At 43.9% G+C, this 21,845-nt stretch overlaps 1 protein-coding gene across 1 annotated transcript in view; it reads left to right on the top strand.

Annotated features, from left to right (window-relative positions):
• SV2B (synaptic vesicle glycoprotein 2B) overlaps positions 1-17,130 on the top strand; it is a 28,320-nt gene extending 11,190 nt beyond the window's left edge. The window contains exons 2-12 of the mRNA XM_074155780.1: positions 1,188-1,368; positions 1,995-2,146; positions 3,998-4,131; positions 4,895-4,984; positions 7,166-7,276; positions 8,405-8,493; positions 10,175-10,339; positions 12,984-13,117; positions 13,358-13,558; positions 15,856-16,015; positions 16,947-17,130. Coding sequence (XP_074011881.1) covers positions 1,188-1,368; positions 1,995-2,146; positions 3,998-4,131; positions 4,895-4,984; positions 7,166-7,276; positions 8,405-8,493; positions 10,175-10,339; positions 12,984-13,117; positions 13,358-13,558; positions 15,856-16,015; positions 16,947-17,130 — 1,601 coding nt within the window. The remainder of the gene's footprint in view (positions 1-1,187; positions 1,369-1,994; positions 2,147-3,997; positions 4,132-4,894; positions 4,985-7,165; positions 7,277-8,404; positions 8,494-10,174; positions 10,340-12,983; positions 13,118-13,357; positions 13,559-15,855; positions 16,016-16,946) is intronic.
• Positions 17,131-21,845: the final 4,715 nt, after the last annotated feature.

Below are 21,845 nucleotides of genomic sequence, written 5' to 3'. Positions count from 1 at the left end.
TAGCTTGTGGTTATTCCTGGCAATATTCTTACTCACTGAGTATCTACAGCTGGAAAGTAGATTAAGAAAAAAAAAAAACCCTGGACCTGTAAGCATTATTAATTAGTGCTATTTACACTATTTCCAGATAAAGGAAAAGGCAATATAATAGGCAGCCCTCCTGGTGGCATTGTCAATAGAAGAGCCAAGGACAACTGCCATGTTTTCTGGGCCAGAGTTGCAAGCATACAGTGAGCTGGGTACAGGGAGCTTATTTAGAGAAGAAAACCCTTTTCTCCTATTCAGCCTGGCACTAAACACAGTCACTGAAACTGTCTTTTGAGAACCCCATGGTAGAAGATCTAATGAAGTCAAGTTAAAAAATGGAACCCATTTTTCTTAACAATGTCAGAGTGCCAGCTCTCTAGAGCAAACTGTGAAGACAAGCAGTAGATTCTGCCTTCTCCTGAAATTTCGAGATCAAAACTGCACTCTTTTCTGTAAGTTATCCTTTAGTTAGGTTCCAGATCTTGGCTCAGTAACGAAGGAAGTAGCTGTGCTACACAAGGTCAGCCTCAGTAATAGACTGATCCTCTCAGATAAAGCTAGGAAAAGCAGAGAGTGAAAGAGATGATATACTGCGAAGGAAGCATGGGTAGGATAGGTAACCTGCAAAGAGATTTAGCAGTGCTTTAGCAGTCTCTCTGCTCTCACAGCTTTCTGAGTACAAACAGCAGCCAGAGAGAGCCTCCTCCCTACACATCCTCAGTCCCATTGCGCTCAGGAGGGATAGCGGAGTTAAGACATCAGGCTTCTGTTATATCGTTGGTGGCACATAGCTGGGACACGTGTATCCTAAGCTGCTTATGCCTGGCCATTGCTTACGTGCAGGGGATATGTGAGCAGTGAGGTTGGGAAAGAAAGTTGTGGGTCTGGTCAAATGAGGGTATGACTGTATTGCATGAAGCAACGCAGTAGGGAGCAATGCAAGCTCACGGGCAGAAGATAAGGAAATTAGGTTTCACCAATGGATAGAGTTTCTGGTACCTGAGATAGCTAATTCACTGGGGGATGAGGGTATCTCTACTTTATTGCATAGTATACCGGGTTGACATCAGCTGCCATACGGGTGCTTTAAAATCTGGTTCTACATTGCATAATTTTTGTACTCAGTAACCAAACTCACTGTCTCTCTGTCTCTACTCTAGGCTTGATAGTCTACTTAGGAATGATGGTGGGGGCTGTCATGCTGGGCGGCCTCGCTGATAAACTGGGAAGAAAACAATGCCTCATCATATCACTTACAATCAATGCTGCCTTCTCGTTCCTCTCCTCCTTCGTCCAGGGATATGGATTCTTCCTCTTCTGCCGCCTTATCTGCGGCCTCGGGTGAGTAACTCAAGGATACACTCAGATGGGTGAATCCATCCTGTGTCCTGGAGGAGTCCTGTCACAGCTTGGCAGTTTGGGTGCATGGGGTGGGAGAAGGAGGGCTGCTCCGGAGATGCATCTCTGGTACTGAGCTGGGATGGTGCTGCTGTTTAGCATGTGTGGTTCCATTACCTTATGCTTGACCTTTAAAGTGTTAACAGTAAGAAAATACGGTCATTGACATTCTTCTGCTACTGCCCAAATTGTTCAGAAAGGTGAGTGAGACTGATAAATGTCCACCTCATTTTACAACCCTTACTGCCAGGGCCTCCAATGAGACCCTCAGTGGTCCCCATCGCCTGCCTGTATTGTGCTTCCCTAAAATGAGTGATCACAAAATAACAGCAGGGAAGATGTTATATAAACTGTACAGGAAATTCAGCTTTCAGAGCATGAGAAGGATCTTGTTTATCTTTGATGTCTAAGACCAGTCCAGCCAAAGAGAGGTTTGCTTTTTTCCAACAAGTCTCACCTTTGTGCAGCTGGTCTATGAGTGTGACTTTCCCTTTTTATGTGTGCAATCCTAACTACAAAGACGTTGAAGATGACTCTTAATCTTCCCATGTGTTGTTTTTTCTCCTCAGTATTGGGGGATCCCTCCCCATTGTGTTTGCCTATTTCTCTGAATTCCTATCTCGTGAGAAGAGGGGGGAACACCTGAGCTGGCTTTGCATGTTCTGGATGATTGGTGGCATTTTTGCTTCAGCGATGGCTTGGAGCATCATCCCACATTATGGTAATTGCTTCATGCTTTTAACTTTTGACACCACCACATTCCTGCACTACCCCAGCAGCCCCCGCAGGTGGTGTTAGTCAGTCCTTACACATCCCAGCATAAACAACACCGAAAATAATAGATACCTGAAGTGCACATGAAAGGTCGGATAAATTGACTGCACGATTGATTGACTGATACTAAGGCTGTAAATAGGACTGATGAGGGCTGTTTTTCATCAAAAGCTTCAAATACACACCTTGAATTATGCTGCCAGAGCCTGAGCTCTTAATCTGAATGTCAGGGCATTCAGGGAAAACTGGACTGAGATCATATTGCAAAAGTTGATCCAGTTATCAAAAATAAGTAACTTCAGTCAGAGAATTAATGGGTTCCATGAGTAATAGCAGTGAGGACAGCACACAGTCTTTTCCTTAGCCGTGTCAGCACTCTCAGGGCTGTGTATTTGGCAACACATCTCCCCAGCATGCGATGGGCTAGAGTCATCTGACTTCACCTAAGTCCGTTAAGGAGTGGAATGGATTCCCTGCCCAGAGCTGGAAAATGGAGAGAAAAAGTAGATCGGTGGACTCTGAAACCTATCCCTGCTCTGGGGAGCAAAAATCTGCATGTCACGTGGTATTCCTTACAACTCATGTGCATATCCTAGGAAAACATCAGAAACAAATGTCTACTGGAAAAGATTAATTCCCTCAGTATTCAGTGACACCAGCTGTTTGCAAAATCCTGTTTGAGCAAAGTAGGACAGACCACAAAGACCATGAAGAAAAACACTAACATGTACCTATCTATCAATCCATTTTTACCATATTTAAAGTACACTCAGTATAAAGAAATGTTCATGTATTTGATTGATATGACAGAGGCTGTTGGAACAAATAGACAAACTCACTGCATAGTGGTCTCAGGTTGAAATAATGGTATTATCTGTAATTACATTTGCTTTAAAAAGCCCTTATATATTTACATTACATTTAATTTTCAGATGACTTTTTGATGTTATGTTTTTATAGCTTCTCTTTTTGATTTCCCATATTCCACCTACTATTTTGGAACTTTGGGAAATGAGTAGAATACCATGACTGATTCAGATGAGACTTTTGCAAAAAACATTGCTTGATGATTTCCTTATTATGCGAATAAAAATGTTTATAGAAAAAAAAAAAAGAATTAAACATTCCTTCTGAGATTTGAGCCTAGGGAAAGTAACTGGAGCAATGTAAGAACGATGCTGTACTTTCTAGTCCCTAGCAGGGGAGTACCTGACCTGGTCAGACATCAGGAAAAAAGCAGGAGAGGGGTAAATCTCAGATGCAGGATTAGGATCTTGATTCTTGAAAGTTTGAATCCCAGCTCAGGTTTTGTAGGTCTGGAAAGAAATAAACTTGCTTTCCTAGCTCGCTTCCATAAAATGTGAAATACACGTGTGATGTACGAGATGGAAAGAAGCCACCCCTAATGTGCCTCTCAGATCAGAGAAGATTTAACCTTTGTAAACTTTTTGTAACATTACCGAGCAGCAATAAATTATGGCTCCGATTCCTCTGCCCTTTCCCAACCTTACTTGTCTACAGCGGCATGGAGCTATTCTTATCACTAGATGATTTCTAAACTCAAAGATAAAAGAAGGTTTTTAAAAGGCAGAGCCTGAGCAAGAATGTTCCATTTTCTGTAATGAACATGAACTCACTTGCTGTTACCTACTGAGCATGCTATTGAGTCTCTAAGAGCCGACATTACTAAGAATAGCAAACTTTGAACCTGTCCCCGTGTCATAGAGAGGTGCTTTAGGAGAGAAAAACTCAGAATGCCTGGTCAGTATTTTTACTTTTTGGCTCTTGCTGTTTCCAGGCTGGGGGTTCAGTATGGGAACCAAGTACCACTTCCACAGCTGGAGAGTCTTTGTACTTGTCTGCTCTCTGCCCTGTATCGCCTCCCTGGTGGCACTGAAATTCATGCCTGAAAGCCCGCGTTTTTTGCTGGAGGTAAGATGATTCATCTGAACGTTGCAGTCTGATGTTAGCAGAGGATAGCTGGTCCCTAATGCGTCACCGTCTGTCTTTCTTTGTCCCATCAAACACACATAGCACAAGCTCAGAGGCAAAACCACTCTTACATATCTATACTAGCTCCACAGATTGCTTAAACCCCAAAGACTACAGACTACGAGATCAATCAACGATGGCTAGTGTTTAACTGCCAAATGTGGTACAGAAAAAAGGTGGTGGGCACTGGCAATTTTATAAGTCCAGCAAAGACATTTTGAAAACATCTCACAGAGTTTGGACATGTAACTTGTGAATCCTGGTGGAAGAGCAAAGGACAGAGTACATTTTACTGAGTAAAATACATAAATCTCTGAGCTCTTATGCAAGTATTCTTTATTCCTATTTCACAGATGTGAAATGCAGAGATACCTAGCTCAAGTCAACCCTGCAAGTCTTTAGCAGAGGTGGGATTAGAGCCCAGGTCTCCTCATTCGTCTCCTCTTCTTTCATCTGGTTTTAAAGCTCTGTTCCTGATTCCTCTCCTGCCTCAGACAGTTTTAGGGTAACTCCTTTCCTCAGCACAGAGATGCTGCACCTGGTGAATACAACCATGCTTTCAGCTATTTGCATTTAATGCAGTCAATGCTTTACGTGTGCTTCTCCACTATATTGGACCTCTAGAATTGTCTTCTCTCTATGCTTTGTAAATTACAGAGCTGGGAACTGCAAAATTTATTTTCCTTTTCTTTGGTGTTTTCAGATAGGTAAACATGATGAAGCCTGGATGATCCTCAAGCAAGTTCATGACACCAACATGCGGGCCAAGGGCGAGCCAGAGAGGGTGTTTACGGTGAGTTTTAAAAAGTCATCAGCGTGTAAAAAAAAAAAAAAAGGTTGGACATACCATCCTTTGTGCAGCACAGTACCAGTTTATTCCTCCTTGGGACTCTTTCAATGTGACCTCCCCCAGCAATCAGAAAAAGGACTCTTGAGATACATATTGTGCATTAAAGTTGGATGCCAGTCTGTTTTTTCAAGAATTAGTCAATCCTGTGATTTGCAGTGAGTACTCTTCATTCCTGGTGTTACTCTGCAGCATATAAACCAGCGATTTGCCAATTACAGACATGCTTAATTGGTCTGGTGTAACAGACTAAAACCAAAGAAGAGAGATATTAGTCATGTGGGAGATCTGAGTCACTCCTTTCTCCATTCTGGCTTCTAATCAAACTCTGATTAAACTTCACGTACCTGCTAATGAGCTTCCTAAACTCCACCTGCCTCATACCCAATCTTTAATCTCTCCAAGGGAAAGTGGGATGAGTGGCTATTACTCATTAGTCTGCTGCTTGTTGTGAAAAAGGTCACACCAGTAGACTTTGTTAATAGTAAAATCAGGTAAAAGGTTTATGCTGGGGTTAGTTGCAAATTACTATAATTCAGTTGTAAACTCCCAGTGAGCTGGCCGGGGAATAGCTCTTGATTTATGCCTCTAAAGGTAAGAGAACACATGCTTTTAAAGGATGGAGATGAGGAGATATGGCTGTGTGTAAAATATGTCCTTTTGAACAAAAAGGAGAGTAAGACTACCTGTTCATAAGGGTCGTCATGAAATAGGGCCCTTCAGGATTGGTCCTTCAAGAAAATTAAAGATTAATATCAGTGCATGACAACTGTGTGCAGGGTCAGGTAGGAACTTAATAAGCATGTGTTATTTTTAGGGTACTGACTATTTGACTAACGTGAACCTTGATAGCAAAGGCGAGAGGGACCGTCTATCAAAATTCCTACCTGGCTTTGTTGTAACACCAAGCTGGGCTGGCCAGTCCTGCTGTGTGGTGGGAAGAAAAGAGGACTGAAACTCAATTTTTTATATATATATGTATATGTGTATATATATCTCTCTAAGCTGAGCACTATGGGAGTCTGAGTAGGAGAATGAAGGAGCAGCTGTACAGCACCCATTAGTGCTCATTGCTCCATCCAACAGTGTCATGACTGCTCCAGCATGAGCGGATCTCAGGATCGCACCTCGAGGTATGGTGCGCCGGCTGAGTCAAGACTTGCTGACATCCGTTGGCACGGGCGGATGATCAATGTGGCTGGTGTAGCACAAACTGTCAGATTTTGTGTTTTTCTGGTAGGCCAGAAGTTGCCAGTTTGTGGTGAGTCAGCTGGTGCCGGGACAGTTCCCAGATCTGACATTTAAATGGTGCCAGCAAGAGGAACACGGAGACTCCACAGCCGAGCCAAGGCGCTCATTCCTAGTCAGAAATTTATTCAGTAAATTTTCACCTCCTTCTTGTGTTTACAAACAGATCTGGTTTCCTTGAATAAGTCTTTTATTTAAAATTACTGAGTAAATATTCCCTGGGACCCGTTTTTAAGGTTTCTTGAGCAGTCCAGCTCAGGTGGTCGGTGCTGAAAATTCAGACTGGTGGAGCAAATTGATTGCACGGTGTGGGCTCAGTTGATGATATGATGCAGTTTCAGATGCAAGAATTCTATATATCCATTTGTCATAGAAATTCTGCCAGTGATACTTAAAAGGTGCTGAATGAGAAATATTCCTGTCAGCTGCCTTTGAAGAAACAGATCCTGAGGGCACAGTTTGATGAGGATACAAGTGGCTGATTATGGAGATACTTTTTACTATAATTGCCTAGTCCTAATTTCTAGTGGGAATCTAAGGGATAGAGAAATAAGGTAGTGCACAGGCACATTAGCCAGCAACTGAAAGACTGAAGTGGATGTGATGCACTTAAAATATTTCAAGGCAGGAGAAAGAGAGAAAGGATGAAGGAAAGGATGGAAGGAGGGCAGACTTCTTTCTATAATAAAATATCTTGCTGTAATTAAAACAGTTAGCTCAACTGTTAGTGATAGCATTCAAGGAAAAGATAGTAAGAAACATCAGGGGGAAATAATGCCCAAAAGACAGTGGAGTTTAAAAAACACCCAAGATCAATTCTGGAAACTTCAGTCCATTTCTTTTTTCTCCTTTTTTTTTTTTTTTTTTTTTCTTTTCCAGGTTTCCTATATCAAAACTCCAAAACAAGTAGATGAATTTATTGAAATCCAGAGCTCAACAGGGACCTGGTACCAGCGGTGGCTGGTCAGAATCACAACCACTTTCAAACAGGTAAAGAGAAGGAAAAACATCCCACAGGGGGTTTTGAGCTTTGGGTGCTAGTGCCTCATTGCTTCAGATCATTGTGTCTTGAAACCCCGACTTTCACTCAAAAAAATCTGCTGTTGTCTGCAAAGGGCTGTAATCTGATTGCACATGCTATGCAGATATGTGCATCTGCAAACTGCCGGGTCCCAAAATGCCCCTGTGAGCATCACAGTAGTCCAGCTGGGCTAATGGCAGAGCTTCCAGGACGAGCCACAGCCCCAAGCAATTGCCTCTCCTTCTGGGCAGAGAAATATTGATTCCCTCTTCCCCAAGCCTAAGTGAATTTACCACCCGCAGTGGATTCAGAAGATTGTTTGCTCCTTGCTCATGCTGAGACTGAGTTTCTAACGATGTTGTATTGTCTCTTCCGCTAATTTAACCTTTCACTCATGCTATGCTGCTTACCTATGCCCATGCAGAACTTTGTGGAAAATCTTGCTAGACCTTCTAGCCTAGGAGGATGAGCTTAAAAAGGAGAGTCTTTCTTAATTAATAGCAATGCAGGTGCTATACTATTACTATATTTATGTGGCAAGCTAAGAGCATGACGAGTTACATCACCTCATGTTCCTGGCAGTATTTTCTGTAAGAGGTCAAGAAGAGCAGGTCTTGTTCTGCCTCCTGTTCTGTTTGGCTTCATCCCTACCTGAGTTCATCTTACCCCTCCTAAAATGCCAGCTGTGTTTGGGGTTTTGCTCTTCAGTGAGCTTTGGAGCTCAGTTTGAAAGCACCCCTGAGATCATAAATACATTTGAAAAGACAAAATAGTCAGAGAGTCTGTAGAACAGGCTTATATCCACATTTACTGATACAACCTGAGAGAGACACTATCAGCCCAGCCCTAGTCATGCACTCCAGCTCATTACCGAGGGTTCAGATCAAGTACCCTGCCCTGTAGCTGAATAAGTGATCTTTTTGTAAGCCATTTATCTTGATAAATATAATTTTGAACCAACACTGAGTAGAAGCCACAGTGAGCTTCCCCCAGTGAGCCCTTTTTACTGACATTAGATTCATGATGCACACAGAAATTAATCTGCCAAGTGTCTGCTTGGGTGTCCTTGCAGCTAATTCCTTCTTGTGGATCTGCAGGTCTGGGACAACGTGCTATATTGCTTAACAGCCCAGTACAGGATGAACACACTGATGCTGGCTGTAGTTTGGTTTACAATGGCCTTAAGGTAAGGTACTACTTTAACTTTTTCAGGAAACTAGAGGGCCCTCAGAGCCTGAATAATTATTTACACATTTAAATAAACTATTACAAAATTAATCCTGGTCTTATTTTAAGCAGTTTTTTGTGTACTAAGCTTTGCTCTCCTATGAACTATTGATCAATCTGATTGCTTATATGAGAGTACAAGGTGCTTTGAACAAATCAGGACTTGAGAAGTGGTGAGTAGGGCAGTAATATATCGACTTTCTCATCTCTAGATCTTTCATTTGATCTTGTCCACACCAAAAGAGACACAGCCCTACCTCATTCTCAGCTGTTCTTTAGTCTAGATCAAAACTATTTGGGTGAACCTAGTCTAAACTACAGGTAAATTTTGTCTAACTCCCACTTAAACTTTGCACTTGCAGAAATCTGCCTTCTGGGGGAGTTTCCAAACTTCTTACTGCTTTGTTAGTATCTTGGGCATCCAGGATAACACATTGCTTTATTTCCCAGTCAAAGAGTCAAACTTGAATGAATTGTCCTGCTTTAAGTGAACAATAATAGATTCATAGATTGGTCCAGGCCGGAAGGGACCTCCAAAGGTCATCTAGTCCGACCTCCCCGCAGTCAGCAGGGACACCCCCAACTAGACCAGGTTGCCCAGGGCCTCATCGAGCTTCACCTTGAATATCTCAAGGGAAGGGGCCTCAACCACCTCCCTGGGCAACCTGTTCCAGTGTTCCACCACCCTTATGGTAAAGAATTTTTTCCTAATATCCAATCTAAATCTCCCCTTCTCCAACTTAAAACCATTGCCCCTCGTCCTGTCACTGCAGGCCTTTGTAAACAGACCCTCCCCAGCCTTCCTGTAGGCCCCCCTCAGGTACTGGAAGGCCGCTATGAGGTCTCCCCGGAGCCTCCTTTTCTTCAAGCTGAACAACCCCAGCTCCCTCAGTCTGTCCTCATAGGAGAGGTGCTCCAGCCCCCTGATCATTTTGGTGGCCCTCCTCTGGACCCGCTCCATCAGGTCCATGTCCTTTCTATACTGAGGGCTCCAGACCTGCACACAGTACTCCAGGTGAGGTCTCACCAGAGCAGAGTAAAGTGGCAGAATCACCTCTCTGGATCTGCTGGCAACACTTCTTTTGATGCAGCCCAGGATGCGATTGGCCTTCTGGGCTGCGAGAGCACATTGCCTGCTCATGTCCAGCTTCTCGTCCATCAGCACCCCCAAGTCCCTTTCCTCAGGGCTGCTTTCTAACACCTCATCCCCCAGTCTGTATTTATACTGAGGATTGCTTCTTCCCAGGTGCAGAATCCTGCACTAGCTTTTATTGAACCTCATGAGGTTCAACTGGGCCCACCTCTCCAGCCTGTCCAGGTCCCTCTGAATGACATCCCATCCCTCTGGTGTATCGACAACACCACACAGCTTGGTGTCATCTGCAAACTTGCTGATGGTGCTCTCAATCCCTCTATGTCTTTGATAGCTCAATGTGCTTCTGAGATCAGCTGAGTGCTTAGAGTAGGGAGACACTTGGTGTGGTCCTTTGTCAGAGCTGAGCAAGAATTTGTATCGGAAGTGCATTTGCATTAGGAATTTAACAGATTTGCAAGTTATGAAGTAGATAATTGGAAAAGCACTGCAATATTTGTAGTGCAGTATCTTCTATCTCTAATGTATGTCTCCCATTCTGCTATAGTTACTATGGCCTTATTGTCTGGTTTCCTGATATGATCCGGTATTTCCAAGAAGAGGCATATGAATCCCGAGTGAAGATCTTTGATGAGGAAGAAGTGTCACACTTCACCTTTAATTTCACCCTGGAAAACCAGATCCATAGAAATGGGGAATACAGAAAGGATAAGTAAGTGAACAGAACTTGGTTTGATGCATGCAAATTGAAACACATTCCCAGAAAGCGCTCTCTTTTTTTTTTTTTTCTTTTTTATTTTTCTTTTCATTTTCTACCAACTTGAAAATCTCTGTTGTTCTTTTGGACACATAGTCTCAAATCCCAAAGGCAGTTTTCCACTGACCAAATACCCTTTTTCTCCTGCTTTTCACACACTCTGCCTCATCCACTCGCATCTCCAGATCCAAGGGGATGCCTGTGAGGAGCCCTGCATCCAGCAGCCCCTTGCTGGGAGCAGGGCGGTGGGCACCTACCTGGCTGTGCTGGGCAGCTCTGGATGCAGAGGTGACTTCTCTTTCCTTAGCACACACTGACATCTGCTGGTCTTGGGTAGGAGAGCCCATCACTTGTAATGAAGCTGCTCTGCTGCCGCATTTCCAAAATAAAAAGCAGTTTTCTCTTGAAGTTCTCTATATGACTTACCCCGGTCTCCATCCTGCAGCCCGTTACTGCGAGTTGTGTCATGGCCGGTTGTACTGGTGTGCTTCTCCCACACTGGCTGGCATCTCCCCACAGATGAGTCTGTCACCTTCTCTTTTAGCGCTTTGAAGTCAATGAAGTTACTCTAGCAGAACATCATTGCTTTTCTCCCTTTCTTCTCCTATTTGGGCTGGGCCTAGTGGTTTTTCTTCTGCATCCAGCCTGGACCCCAATCAATCTGTGTTCCACAGCAATAAAAATACTAGTGATTTATAGCAGGCCATTATTACTTTTCTAAATCCTAATAAAATGGGTGGTAAAATAGACCTATTTAAATTCTGTGGAGATCCCATTGTCCTAGATAGATTAGCCAGGGTATTGCTCCAGCTGCCTTACACCATGCGGGGAGGTCCCACTGGATGTTCAATGTTACACAAAACACTGATTGTTTTAATCTTCAGGGTTGAAACCATACCACACTGCCCAGTCAGGTTATTCCTCTCTTCTCAGAAACAATTTGTCTGTGTTTCCTTGGTGTATACCTGATAAACATTAGTGGGGGACCCCAGCATGTGTTCCCATGTCCTTCCAGGGGCCGTCCTTGCAGCAGGGAGCTGTATTTGATGGTGCAAACCTAGTCCCATAATTCCTATTCCCCTGCCTATAGAGCAGTGAAAGAAAGTCTGGTGGGAAGTGGATGGTGATCAAATTTAGGAACTGGGGACTCATACACAGAGGAGATGCTCAGTTTTCACTAACTTCATTGGGAATTGAGGATGAAGGATGCAAGATGCATCCTGCACCTTGCAGGATGAGGACATAAAAACTGTGACGTACATCACTATTCTCCTGCCTTGGTCCTTCCAATTCAAAAACTCAAAACCTGATCAAACTGCATTCCAGTAATGCCCAGAGCATATCTCAATATGATTTATAGCTGTGTTTTATCTCTAGCCCTTGGCTGCGAGTTAAAACTCCATTGAACACCAGTCCATTGCTACAGGAGTCTTTTAAAGATGGACGTTAAGCAAGCAAACCGCAGGAAAAGGGCTTCTAACTGCCTTCGGGAGTAAATACATCACAGGCTATTACTGAGCAAATGCAGAACAGCTTAAGTTTTGCTGTAACCTATGAGACCTTCTACATGGAATAAAAGACTTGAATAGTCTTCTTGCGGTATTTTCAACATTAATAATATCTGTTAGTAGCTTCAGTTGAGAAGCCCTGCAGTGCTCATGTAATGGTGTAAACAGCCATCATGCGCAACTATGTTGTAAGTGCTCAATTCAATTAAGTTTCTGGGTATATGTTAGAAGGCTTTTTATTTGGTGACAGTCATGGCCTCTTTAACTAGAGCAATAATGCTTGCTCTTAATAGCTCCTTACATCTTCCAAACGTGCCTGTGCATTAACTAATACATCTTCTCAGTGTCCCTGCAAAATTTCATAGGTAAATCAATATTGTGTCATCCTTCAGGCAGGCAGGTCAGACATGTCAAGCTTCGCATCAGAGGAGAAATCAATCATCTGACACAGTTGATTATTTTTAGTGTAATCTGTTTTCATTACACAATAAGCAATATTTCTCCAACAGAGATGGTAACAAGCAGAACTCAGATAATTTCCCCACTCTCTCCAGAAACCCTACTGCATTTTTGCTTTAAAAATCACTTTGAGTTTAAACAACTGTCAAAAGCCTTTCACCAAATGGCTCGATGGGCTCCTGATAATGTCTGTTGTATTTATGCTGGAGGAAGGGGCAGAGTAAGGAAGGCAACAAGGTCAGTTCACAAAGAAAATGTCATGCATTGAGTGAAATTATGTCTTCTTCGGATGGACTAGTACTGAAAGTCAGAGGTTTTGTGTCCACTCAGCCTTAGAAGCACATTTTCTTAGATGTGACTATTTTTGGAATAGAAAAACTGCCAGAAATCCTAAAAGGTCCATTACTCTTAAAAAAATAAAAACCAACCTCTTCAAACCCGTGTCTCTTACTAAAATACAAGATGTATAAACATGGAGTTGGAAGCACAGTTATGCATTCAAGTAACGCTTTTTCTGTAAATGACCCTAGAAATTGCCGTTAGTGCTCTGTCTCTTGAAACAGCCATTACATGCTATATAGTGTAGAAAATACCTTAAAGCACAGAGTGAAGTTCTGTTTCCTGCCCCACAGGTTTATTGGCATGAAATTCAAGGAAGTGAGATTTGAGGATTCACTGTTTGAGGAATGTTACTTTGAAGATGTGACATCCAGTGAGACCTTCTTTGAAAACTGCACCATCATCTCTACTGTCTTTTATAACACTGGTAATGGGATTCCTGCTATGGTCTCATCTCTGTAATTAGGAACTATTTCACCAGATTCTGGGAGAAAGGATGATGAGGTTCTGTGTGTGTGTGATGTACTTTAAGTATTATAAAATGAGAGTGATGAGCAGTGAACAGCACCTTGCAGATCTCTGATTTGGTTTTGATGCCAAGTCCTGTTGCTGCTGTATGAAGGGCGATCAGCCGAGCAGATCAACACTTTGCCTCTTTCCCTCGCAGATCTCTACGAACATAAATTCATCAACTGCAGGCTCATAAACAGCACGTTTCTGGAGGAGAAGGAAGGCTGTCACCTGGACTTTGAGGAGGACAATGATTTCCTGATCTACCTGGTCAGCTTCCTGGGCAGTCTGTCTGTGCTGCCGGGGAACATCATCTCTGCATTACTCATGGACAAAATAGGGAGGATAAAGATGATCGGTGAGTGGCGACGATGGGTGCATGGCACAGGTTGTGGGTGGGAGCACGACTCTGCAAAGAGCCCGGGTCAGCGTGAAGGTCTCCCTGCATCCGCACACACCAACGCAAGCCGAGATGGCTCAGGTGGGGATGAGTCATTCCCGTACCAAACGGAGCAGAAGGGTAAAAAGACTTGAAGGTAAGGCAAGTGATCTACTCTGTAGCAGTGGGCAAGTTACCTGCTCCTCGCCTCCTCCTGCTTTTCTGTGTATCTGTGACATTCTCCCTTTTAATTTGGCTTTTATGTCAAAGCCTGTATGTTTATCCAGGGCTCAGCACCATAGTGTCAGAGCTGAAGCAGGACCTCTTGGTGCTGTTGAGTTGATGCTGACGTCCATAGCACTCTGTATAAATAAATAAACACTTTGCTTGTAGCAATGAATATTCACAAAGTTTATTTCATGAAGCTGCTTGGTAGCCCAGGAGTTCCCTCTTTTGGTTTTCTGATTTTCAAAGGATTTTACAAACAGCTTCAGAGAGCATACGGTAGATTAACTGACCATGTCACAACCAAGCAGGATGCCACCCTTTAGCATTACTGGAATAACTTATCACCTTATCGGCTTTAGGATTACTTTGGGAATTTCTGGTGTTGCTTCCTCCAGGGTTCAAACCTTGCTCTCCAGGTACTGTGGGAATCATGCCTCAAGGGACAGCCAAATGAGTGTAATAAAATCAGGGATGTGGCTCAGGGGTAAGGGATGACTCACTCTCTTGAGCTCACCTATCCCTTCTGAGAAAAGAAGGAAGTTTAGTCAGCTCAGCCTCAGCATCATACAGGTTAAGGTAAGGAAGATGAGCCCCCACCAGTGTGTCAGGAATGTATGCTGGGGGGAAAATGAAGGTTCATGTAGTGAATTTAGAAAAGACCAAAACAAATCAGAGGGTCTGTGGGAAATAAATTAAGTAAAGCTGAATGAGAATCAGATTGTCCACCCTGCAAACATGCCAGCATTTCAGCATCTTCATCTGGAATTGAGATGACAGCTGGAATCCTAAATGCTTATTCCTTCTGCAGAATGAAAAGAACAGGATAAAAATTAGTAACGACATGCTGAAACGTTTCACTATGGAATTTTCAATTGAAACAGCCTTCTGGCATCCCACCCGTATCATTCTGCTGAACATGTTATTTCTGGTCAGCTTAACATGTAAACTGAATTTTGCTTTTTGCGTTATGTGCCTCGCTGGGACTTCAGTTTTATCATGTTCCACTAAACCCTCTCCTGTGCCAAATGTCAAATCTGGTGCACAGAGGGTGACCCTAATGCTGCCTCTACCTCTTCGGCGGAGGGAATATCATCACCGCACAGTGGGGGATGTAGTTTGGCCAGGTACCACGGAGGAGAAGTGGATATGGAATCCTGCACGGCAGCTTCTCATAGGCAGGGCACCACAGTGGCAAAATGCGACATAATGGCCAAAATGAAGCATTTTAGTTCCAGTTCAGCAACCAAATTATTTTGGATGGTGCCAAATTGATTCACAAAACCCCAAACAAACAAAAAAATTGTTCAATTTCCTGGTAGTAAATGGAGATATTTCAGCAACAACAGAACTTTCCAGTGAAAGATACTTTGATTTTGCAAAAAATTGCATATTTCAGGTGAAAATTCCCACTGGAGTAGAAGGCAGTGATGTAGCCATTAATATTTCTGAATCTGAACTGTGCCTAACTGTGCATGAACACTCTCACTTTCTCCCCTGGTGATGTTCATAAAATTATGGCTCCTGTGCAAATGTGCCATGAAATCTAATGATGTTCTTATAATTAAAAGAGACCTCAAGTGCTTCATACAATTGACTGTAAATTATCCTAATTGAGACTATAAATGTGTCAAGTGATTTCGATATGATATGAAATGCACCAGCTCTTCACTCAAAACTCAAGTTGGAAAGCCTTCATAATGATTCTTCCTCCTCATTGACTTTCATGTTTACTTGCCTCTGCTCTTTCTGGGTCCATCTGGAAGTCTGAGATGCTGGAAACACGCCTGAAAAAGCCTGTCTTCAAATTCTCTGTAGAGCAGGGCTATCAGCAAGATCAGATGGTCATTGAGAATATTTTCAGGCTGTTTTCCAGCATCAGAGAATGACGGATAGGCAGCATCAAGGTATTTTTGGATTCTTGCAGACTTAATTTGTTTTGGGGTGAAACACTGTCACTTGAAAGCCATCTTTATCAACAAATGTGTTTGCTCAACTGTGGACAGGGGAAACTGGTGCCAACGTTTTTCTCTTGGTTTCTCCCCCCGTAGGTGGCTCAATGTTGATCTCAGCAGTGTGCTGCTTCTTTCTCTTTTTCGGCAACAGCGAGTCAGCAATGATCGGCTGGCAGTGCCTCTTCTGCGGGGCTAGCATTGCTGCCTGGAACGCCCTGGACGTGATCACCGTGGAGCTCTACCCCACTGACAAAAGGTGCTCAGAATATTTCTCCTTTTAGTCTCCACCCTCTGACTTTGTCCTCTCGGTTCCTGATGGAAAAAGTCACTCTAGATACACGTAGATGGGGGAGGTGTATTTCTTTTATTATTTTCACCAGTCCTTAAGGGTTGGGTAGTCCTGCGGCTGTACTGGATCAGCACAGACATTTGCAAGCATAATTCTGCATGCACAGTGGCTTGTGGGTGTATGGAAATTGCAAGCAGATAAAATATGGATTCTATCATTTCCATGGATGTGCATGGAGGTCTGGCGTTTCAGACTGTATCCTCCAGCCTCTTGTCATAGCTCATCATCGTGACAGCCTTCCCCTCCACAACCTGGAGACAACCATGTGTGCAGAATGGTTTGGGAGATGAGGTAGCACAGGCAACTTCAGGAGAATGTGTTGCAGATGAAATCTTTCCTTGCGACATCATTATAAGCCTTTTTTGCCTTTTTCACCTTTTTCAGGCAGTTGGGGGAAGCCAGAAGGGAAGGAGAAGGACTGTGCTTTGAAGGCAGCGTGCTTTTAGCTGCTGGGTGAAGCAGAATTTGGAGGAGAGCCCAGATTGGTGGGTGACAACCCACTCCAGCCAGGGCTTGGAAGGGCTTTGACAAGTTCTAGAACAGGTTGTGTCCTGCTGAATTTGCGAAGGACAAAGGCTGCCATAGTGGGCCACTCTAGGGCTAGGGAGAAGCTGAGATGGAAAGGAGAAATGACTACACCCAGACATTCTCCTCATTCACACAGAGATGCAAAACCCCAACATCTATTTACGTATTTATTTATTCTGCCTGGCTTTACTTGCTAGAAGCGTAGCCTGGGCAACGTTAAGAGCATTCACAAAATTAACCATCCAGATCTTCTGTAGTTATGCCGAGAACCTCTCTCCTAACCACTGCTTTCTGCTTTTCTTCCCCGCAGGGCAACAGCCTTTGGCATCCTCAATGGGCTTTGCAAGTTTGGTGCCATCCTGGGGAACTCAATCTTTTCCTCCTTCGTAGGGATAACCAAGGTGGTTCCCATCCTTCTGGCTTCCTCTGCTCTGGTTGGAGGTGGCCTGCTCGCTTTGCGCCTGCCAGAGACTCGAGATCAGGTCCTGATGTGAGCAGCCGAGGCCAGAGGGGTCGGGGGGGTGGACACAGAAGAAGAACAAAAACAGAGCCATGTTTGGAAAAATCAAAATGTCCTTTTCTAAACTGTTGTGTCGATACCTCAAAGAGAGAGGGCAGAGGGAAAGCAGAGCCCAAAGGGATAAAAACGAAACCCCTAGTTTCTGACCTTTTTACAGCCACGACCGGTGCATGCAGCTACTCCACACCCCTTGCAGAGCTTGGGTTTAACCTTGCCTACGCTGGGAGTCCACCCCCTCTCCCTCTCCATCCCAGCGTGATGGGCACAGGACGCGAGCAGCGGCTTCGTGCATGTGTGCGCCTGCGTGGGTGTGAGCGTGTCCGACGGGAGAACAGATCCGGACCCCCTTACGCCTTTGCCCAGCTGTGAGATGCTGCCTGCCTTGCCCACCACTCCCTGGCAATTCCTATCAGCTGTGCTCCGACACGAAGCATCCCCTGCCATCCGAGGGGGAGGCAGGTAACAAACCTACTGTAGGTGAGCTCCAGCAACAGGGATGAGGGCTACCAACGTGACTAGTGGCCCTGGCTGTCTTGATTTTGGGGTTACCACCTGAACCACCCAAAAGAGTGGGAGAGTCCTGATTTCTGGAGGATATGAGGGTGGGTGCTTGGCGCTCTCAGAGGAATCAGGGTTTTGAAGTCCTTTACTGTCTTCACTTGGGCATAGAGAATCACTAGGCACCTTCTTGGTCTGGGAGAGAAATATATACATAATTTTATATATATACATATGTATTTACACATACTTGCAAACGTACATACACAGATTGAAATGATCAGCTATTGAAATTTGTAATTTTTAATTTCGCACCCTCAAGAAGATCTTAAGACAGACACTAAAAACTAATCCCACTAATTCAAGATTACCTGGAGTCACGATCAGCTTAGTGGCACTTCATTCTTTATATCCAGACACCAAATATTTAAATGTGTTAATGGCTGAGAATATATATTTCTATGATGATTAAGAAGTTTTCTCTTACAACTTTCACAGAGGAGAAACCGATACGATGTTGGAGCATTCCACAAACCAAATGTGTACATATGATCCAGTGTAAATAGGTGACTTTTTGTCTAATACCTAGAATACGGTAACTGTGAATTTACCAGCATTTTAGCCATATTATTTAAAGAATATGATGCTTGATTTTCTTATATGCTCGGGTCTCATTGAAACACTGTAAGCACAGTTACTTAAAGCCATTTAACTTGTTACACAGGGAATGCACGCAGCAAGATTTCACTGTACAGAACATTAAATTCTCCATTAAGCGGCACAGTTAGGTTTGATATTCTGTAAAGATCATTTTTTAAATTCATATGCCCTTTTTATCATAAGACTTAAGTCCTATTACACCTACAAGTAAAGTGGGTTGTGTATTTTTGGATTTACTTTCTTGGGAAGCAGGAATGAAAGGCATACTGTTAAATTACACACGGAAGCTCACAATTGACTAGATAGCACTAATTAGACCCTTTCAACAAGCTCAGCAATAGACCAGAATTGATCAGAAACTGTCATATAATGCAGGGAGTTTGTCTCACCAGGGTATTTTGTGACATAAAAAATTCTTTTGTACTTTTGCTAATGATCTTCCAATTTACCTTTCTTTGGATCCCTGAAATCCAACAGGACTGAAGTCTAACACGCTCACACTAACGCACTCTACACTAACAGCTCACACGGGGACCAGCCCTATGAAACCATGGGAGTCAGTGCTGGTGCTGCTCCAGAGGACAGATGAAGGAGACAGAGCATGGTTAGATCACAAAGAGCAAATCCTGGCCGACGAGGCAAAACCCTCTAATAAGCATCATTTTTATCATTGTGTCAATCAAGGGTAAGCACTGCCGGAGCAGCTAGGCTACAATGGGCTTTTTGGCATTTTTGAGATTTATTCTGGGGTTTATGAAATTGATAAAACCACAAGATGCTGTAATAACCGAGCTTATTATGGCTCATTTTTTCATTTTATGGGTAGCTTGGGGCCTTCTTTTGATTTCCCTTCAAAACAGCAAGGTTCCTTCTCTAAGGTAGGAGTGAATGTAATTATGTCCTTTGGCAGCGGTTCACGGCTTCTGTTGAGAATCACAGCCCAGAATGTGTGGGTTGTTTTTTTTTTTTTCTCTAAGAATGTCTGGTCCTTTTTCATGGTGAGAAGCAGCTAAATATGTATTTCAACACAAAAGCTCACCATGGTCTTTATGTTTCATCCATTTTGTTGGGTCGTGCATGCCAATTGCCACATGGCATTTTGGGGACAAAAAGTTTGTTTCATTTTCTGGACTATTCTGTTGTGCTGCTCTGTGGAGCCAGAATTTATCTTTATTTATTTTACGAAGCACTCTTAGTTACTATCATCCAATGCTGTGACAGTAAACCTGACTGTTTGTGTGTACAGTGACAGTAATGAGATCATTTATTTTGCAAAACCTCTCTGCTAATTTTCAGAGAAGGAAGAAATTGAGGTCTTGAGGAGATAGAAATGGCAAGGTAATATTAGGAAACATTATCCAATCTTAGAAACCTTTGTTCTGTACGGAATAGCTCTTTCACAGGCTGTTAAGCCTCACCTTTGAGAGATTAGCTGGGACAAGGTAAAGAGCAATAGGATGTTGTTGTCAATGTCACCCAGGTACAGGAAACTCTTTGCACCCCTAGAATGCATGGGTCAGTCACCTGAGGGTCAGGGGATGATGCACGTGTGTCACGACAAGACTCCTACCCCTGACTTGACCAGGGAGTTCATGACCTAATAGGAAAGGGCAAATACCCCACTGCAGCTGGTACACAAGGTCCTGGGAAAGGACGGTAACGAAGAGAGAAGGAAGAAAGGAAAAGTGAAGGAGAACCCATATCGCCTAGCCTTAGACACCTCTGAGTTAGATGTCTGGATCTGAACTCGTCACCCTGGGTTCCCATTATTCTTGGTTGAAAGGCACAGACAATATTTGTGACCGTGCTCAGGCACCATGCTGAGAAGAAGATGGGTTGCCCTGGATGGCCCTGCTCCTCTGCCTCCATAACAGAGAAATCCAGGGCAACAGCTCCAGCTCAGGCACTTGCCTTCGTGACACCTGGGCTGACATCTCCCATCCAACTTCAGTGTGAACAAGGCTTAGTCAACACTCCTGATGTGTTTGTTTATTGTCCTTGTCATGGTCTAAATCAGTGTAGGCTTCACACTACTGCTCTCCAGAGCAAAATGGTTGTCGGGTGCAGATCCCTCAGCACTGGCTGTGTTTTGATTTGGATCTCAGTTTCAAGCTGTGGGCTACCTGTGGGGCTGAGCCTGAGCCGCAGAGCCCCAGAACACTGTGCAAGGGGACATTTCTCATTAGGCACCTCCTACAATGGCTATTGCTACTGTAAGAATCAGCATTATACCTGCAGTGCAAGGGCCAGCATGCCTCCACCAGTGGTTCCTCTTGCCTATGTTTGCCGCAGTGACCAGTCTCCTTGTCTTGGATACACTGGAACATCCACAGAGAAAACTGCTGACCACGGGTCCACTGATGACCTCTGCAGAGCACTATTTCCTTGGATTCATGAACTTTACTGCAACGGGGGCACAGAGGACCAAGACAGGGGACTTGCCTTAAATCCCAAAGACCTCTACTAGAGGACAGCTGGACCTCTTCACACGTGTGTGGCACACCAGTACAGCTGCTTAGCCAGGGACTTTGTGGGACGGGAAAGGTGGGTCTAGGGGATCTGAGCTGGCCTGCTCTGATGTCTTTAGCTGTACAGCAGTGTAATGGGGGTCACGGGAGGATTTCATTACTGATTTTCTGAGCATGCAGAAACAGACATTTAGAGGAACACAAAGCACTGTTGACACTATTATAAACGACCAGTGGTATTATGATACGAGTTCTGCCTCCTTCTATCCCCTGTTAATTTAACTGGTGGTTGTTAACCTGTTCCTGTGCTTCAGTTACGCAGGACAGGTCCCGCCACTGCCTTTGGCTCTGCTACATCCTACTGGTGGTGGCTGCAGCTTGGGCTGGGTGGGGTGATCTCCTTGACCGTATGATCCTCATCCCCTTGAAATGCTGTGTGACTTATAAACGGCGGTGTATGGATCTTCCGGACTAAGAAAAGGGACTTGGAAAACCCAAATCCAGAGCCAGATGTTCTGGACTCTGGAGAGAGGTCAGGCAGCCCAATGTCCATCGGTGATGCCAGAGAGGTACTCTAAGGGATATTCCCTGAGCCTGGGAGCAGTCCAGCCCCAAGGCTGGGTTCACGCAGGAGCAGAGCACGGACCTGAGCTTTCTGCAGGCCTGCAAGTTTCCTCCAGGTCCTGCTTTGAGACCTTCAACAACAGAGTATACTCTGATACTGTTAAGGAGGCCCTAGGTCCATTTATGTTCCCTGCTTGTGTCCTTAGACTTTCTGAAGGACATGTAAAACTGGAGAGTATATGTTTAGGTTTATGTAGATTTCAGCCCCATACATTATATTTCCATCAAGTTTCTCCCTCAGTTTCTCACCCTTGTATTAGCAAATGCTGCTTTTAGAAAGAATCAAGCCTGGGAACTGCAAAGGAAACAAAATGAAAGAAATTTCTTTGCTCTATGTGATGCTAGTGCTGTATAAATGTACACACTGCAAGTTCCACTGTAAATAACACCCAGTGTCGTGCATTTAATGAAACGTTTTATTTAGATGTTCTGTCAGCTC

This window comes from Numenius arquata, chromosome 11, assembly GCF_964106895.1.
Source record: "Numenius arquata chromosome 11, bNumArq3.hap1.1, whole genome shotgun sequence".
Taxonomy (NCBI): Eukaryota; Metazoa; Chordata; class Aves; order Charadriiformes; family Scolopacidae; genus Numenius; species Numenius arquata.
This window is presented reverse-complemented; position numbering and strand designations above follow the sequence as displayed.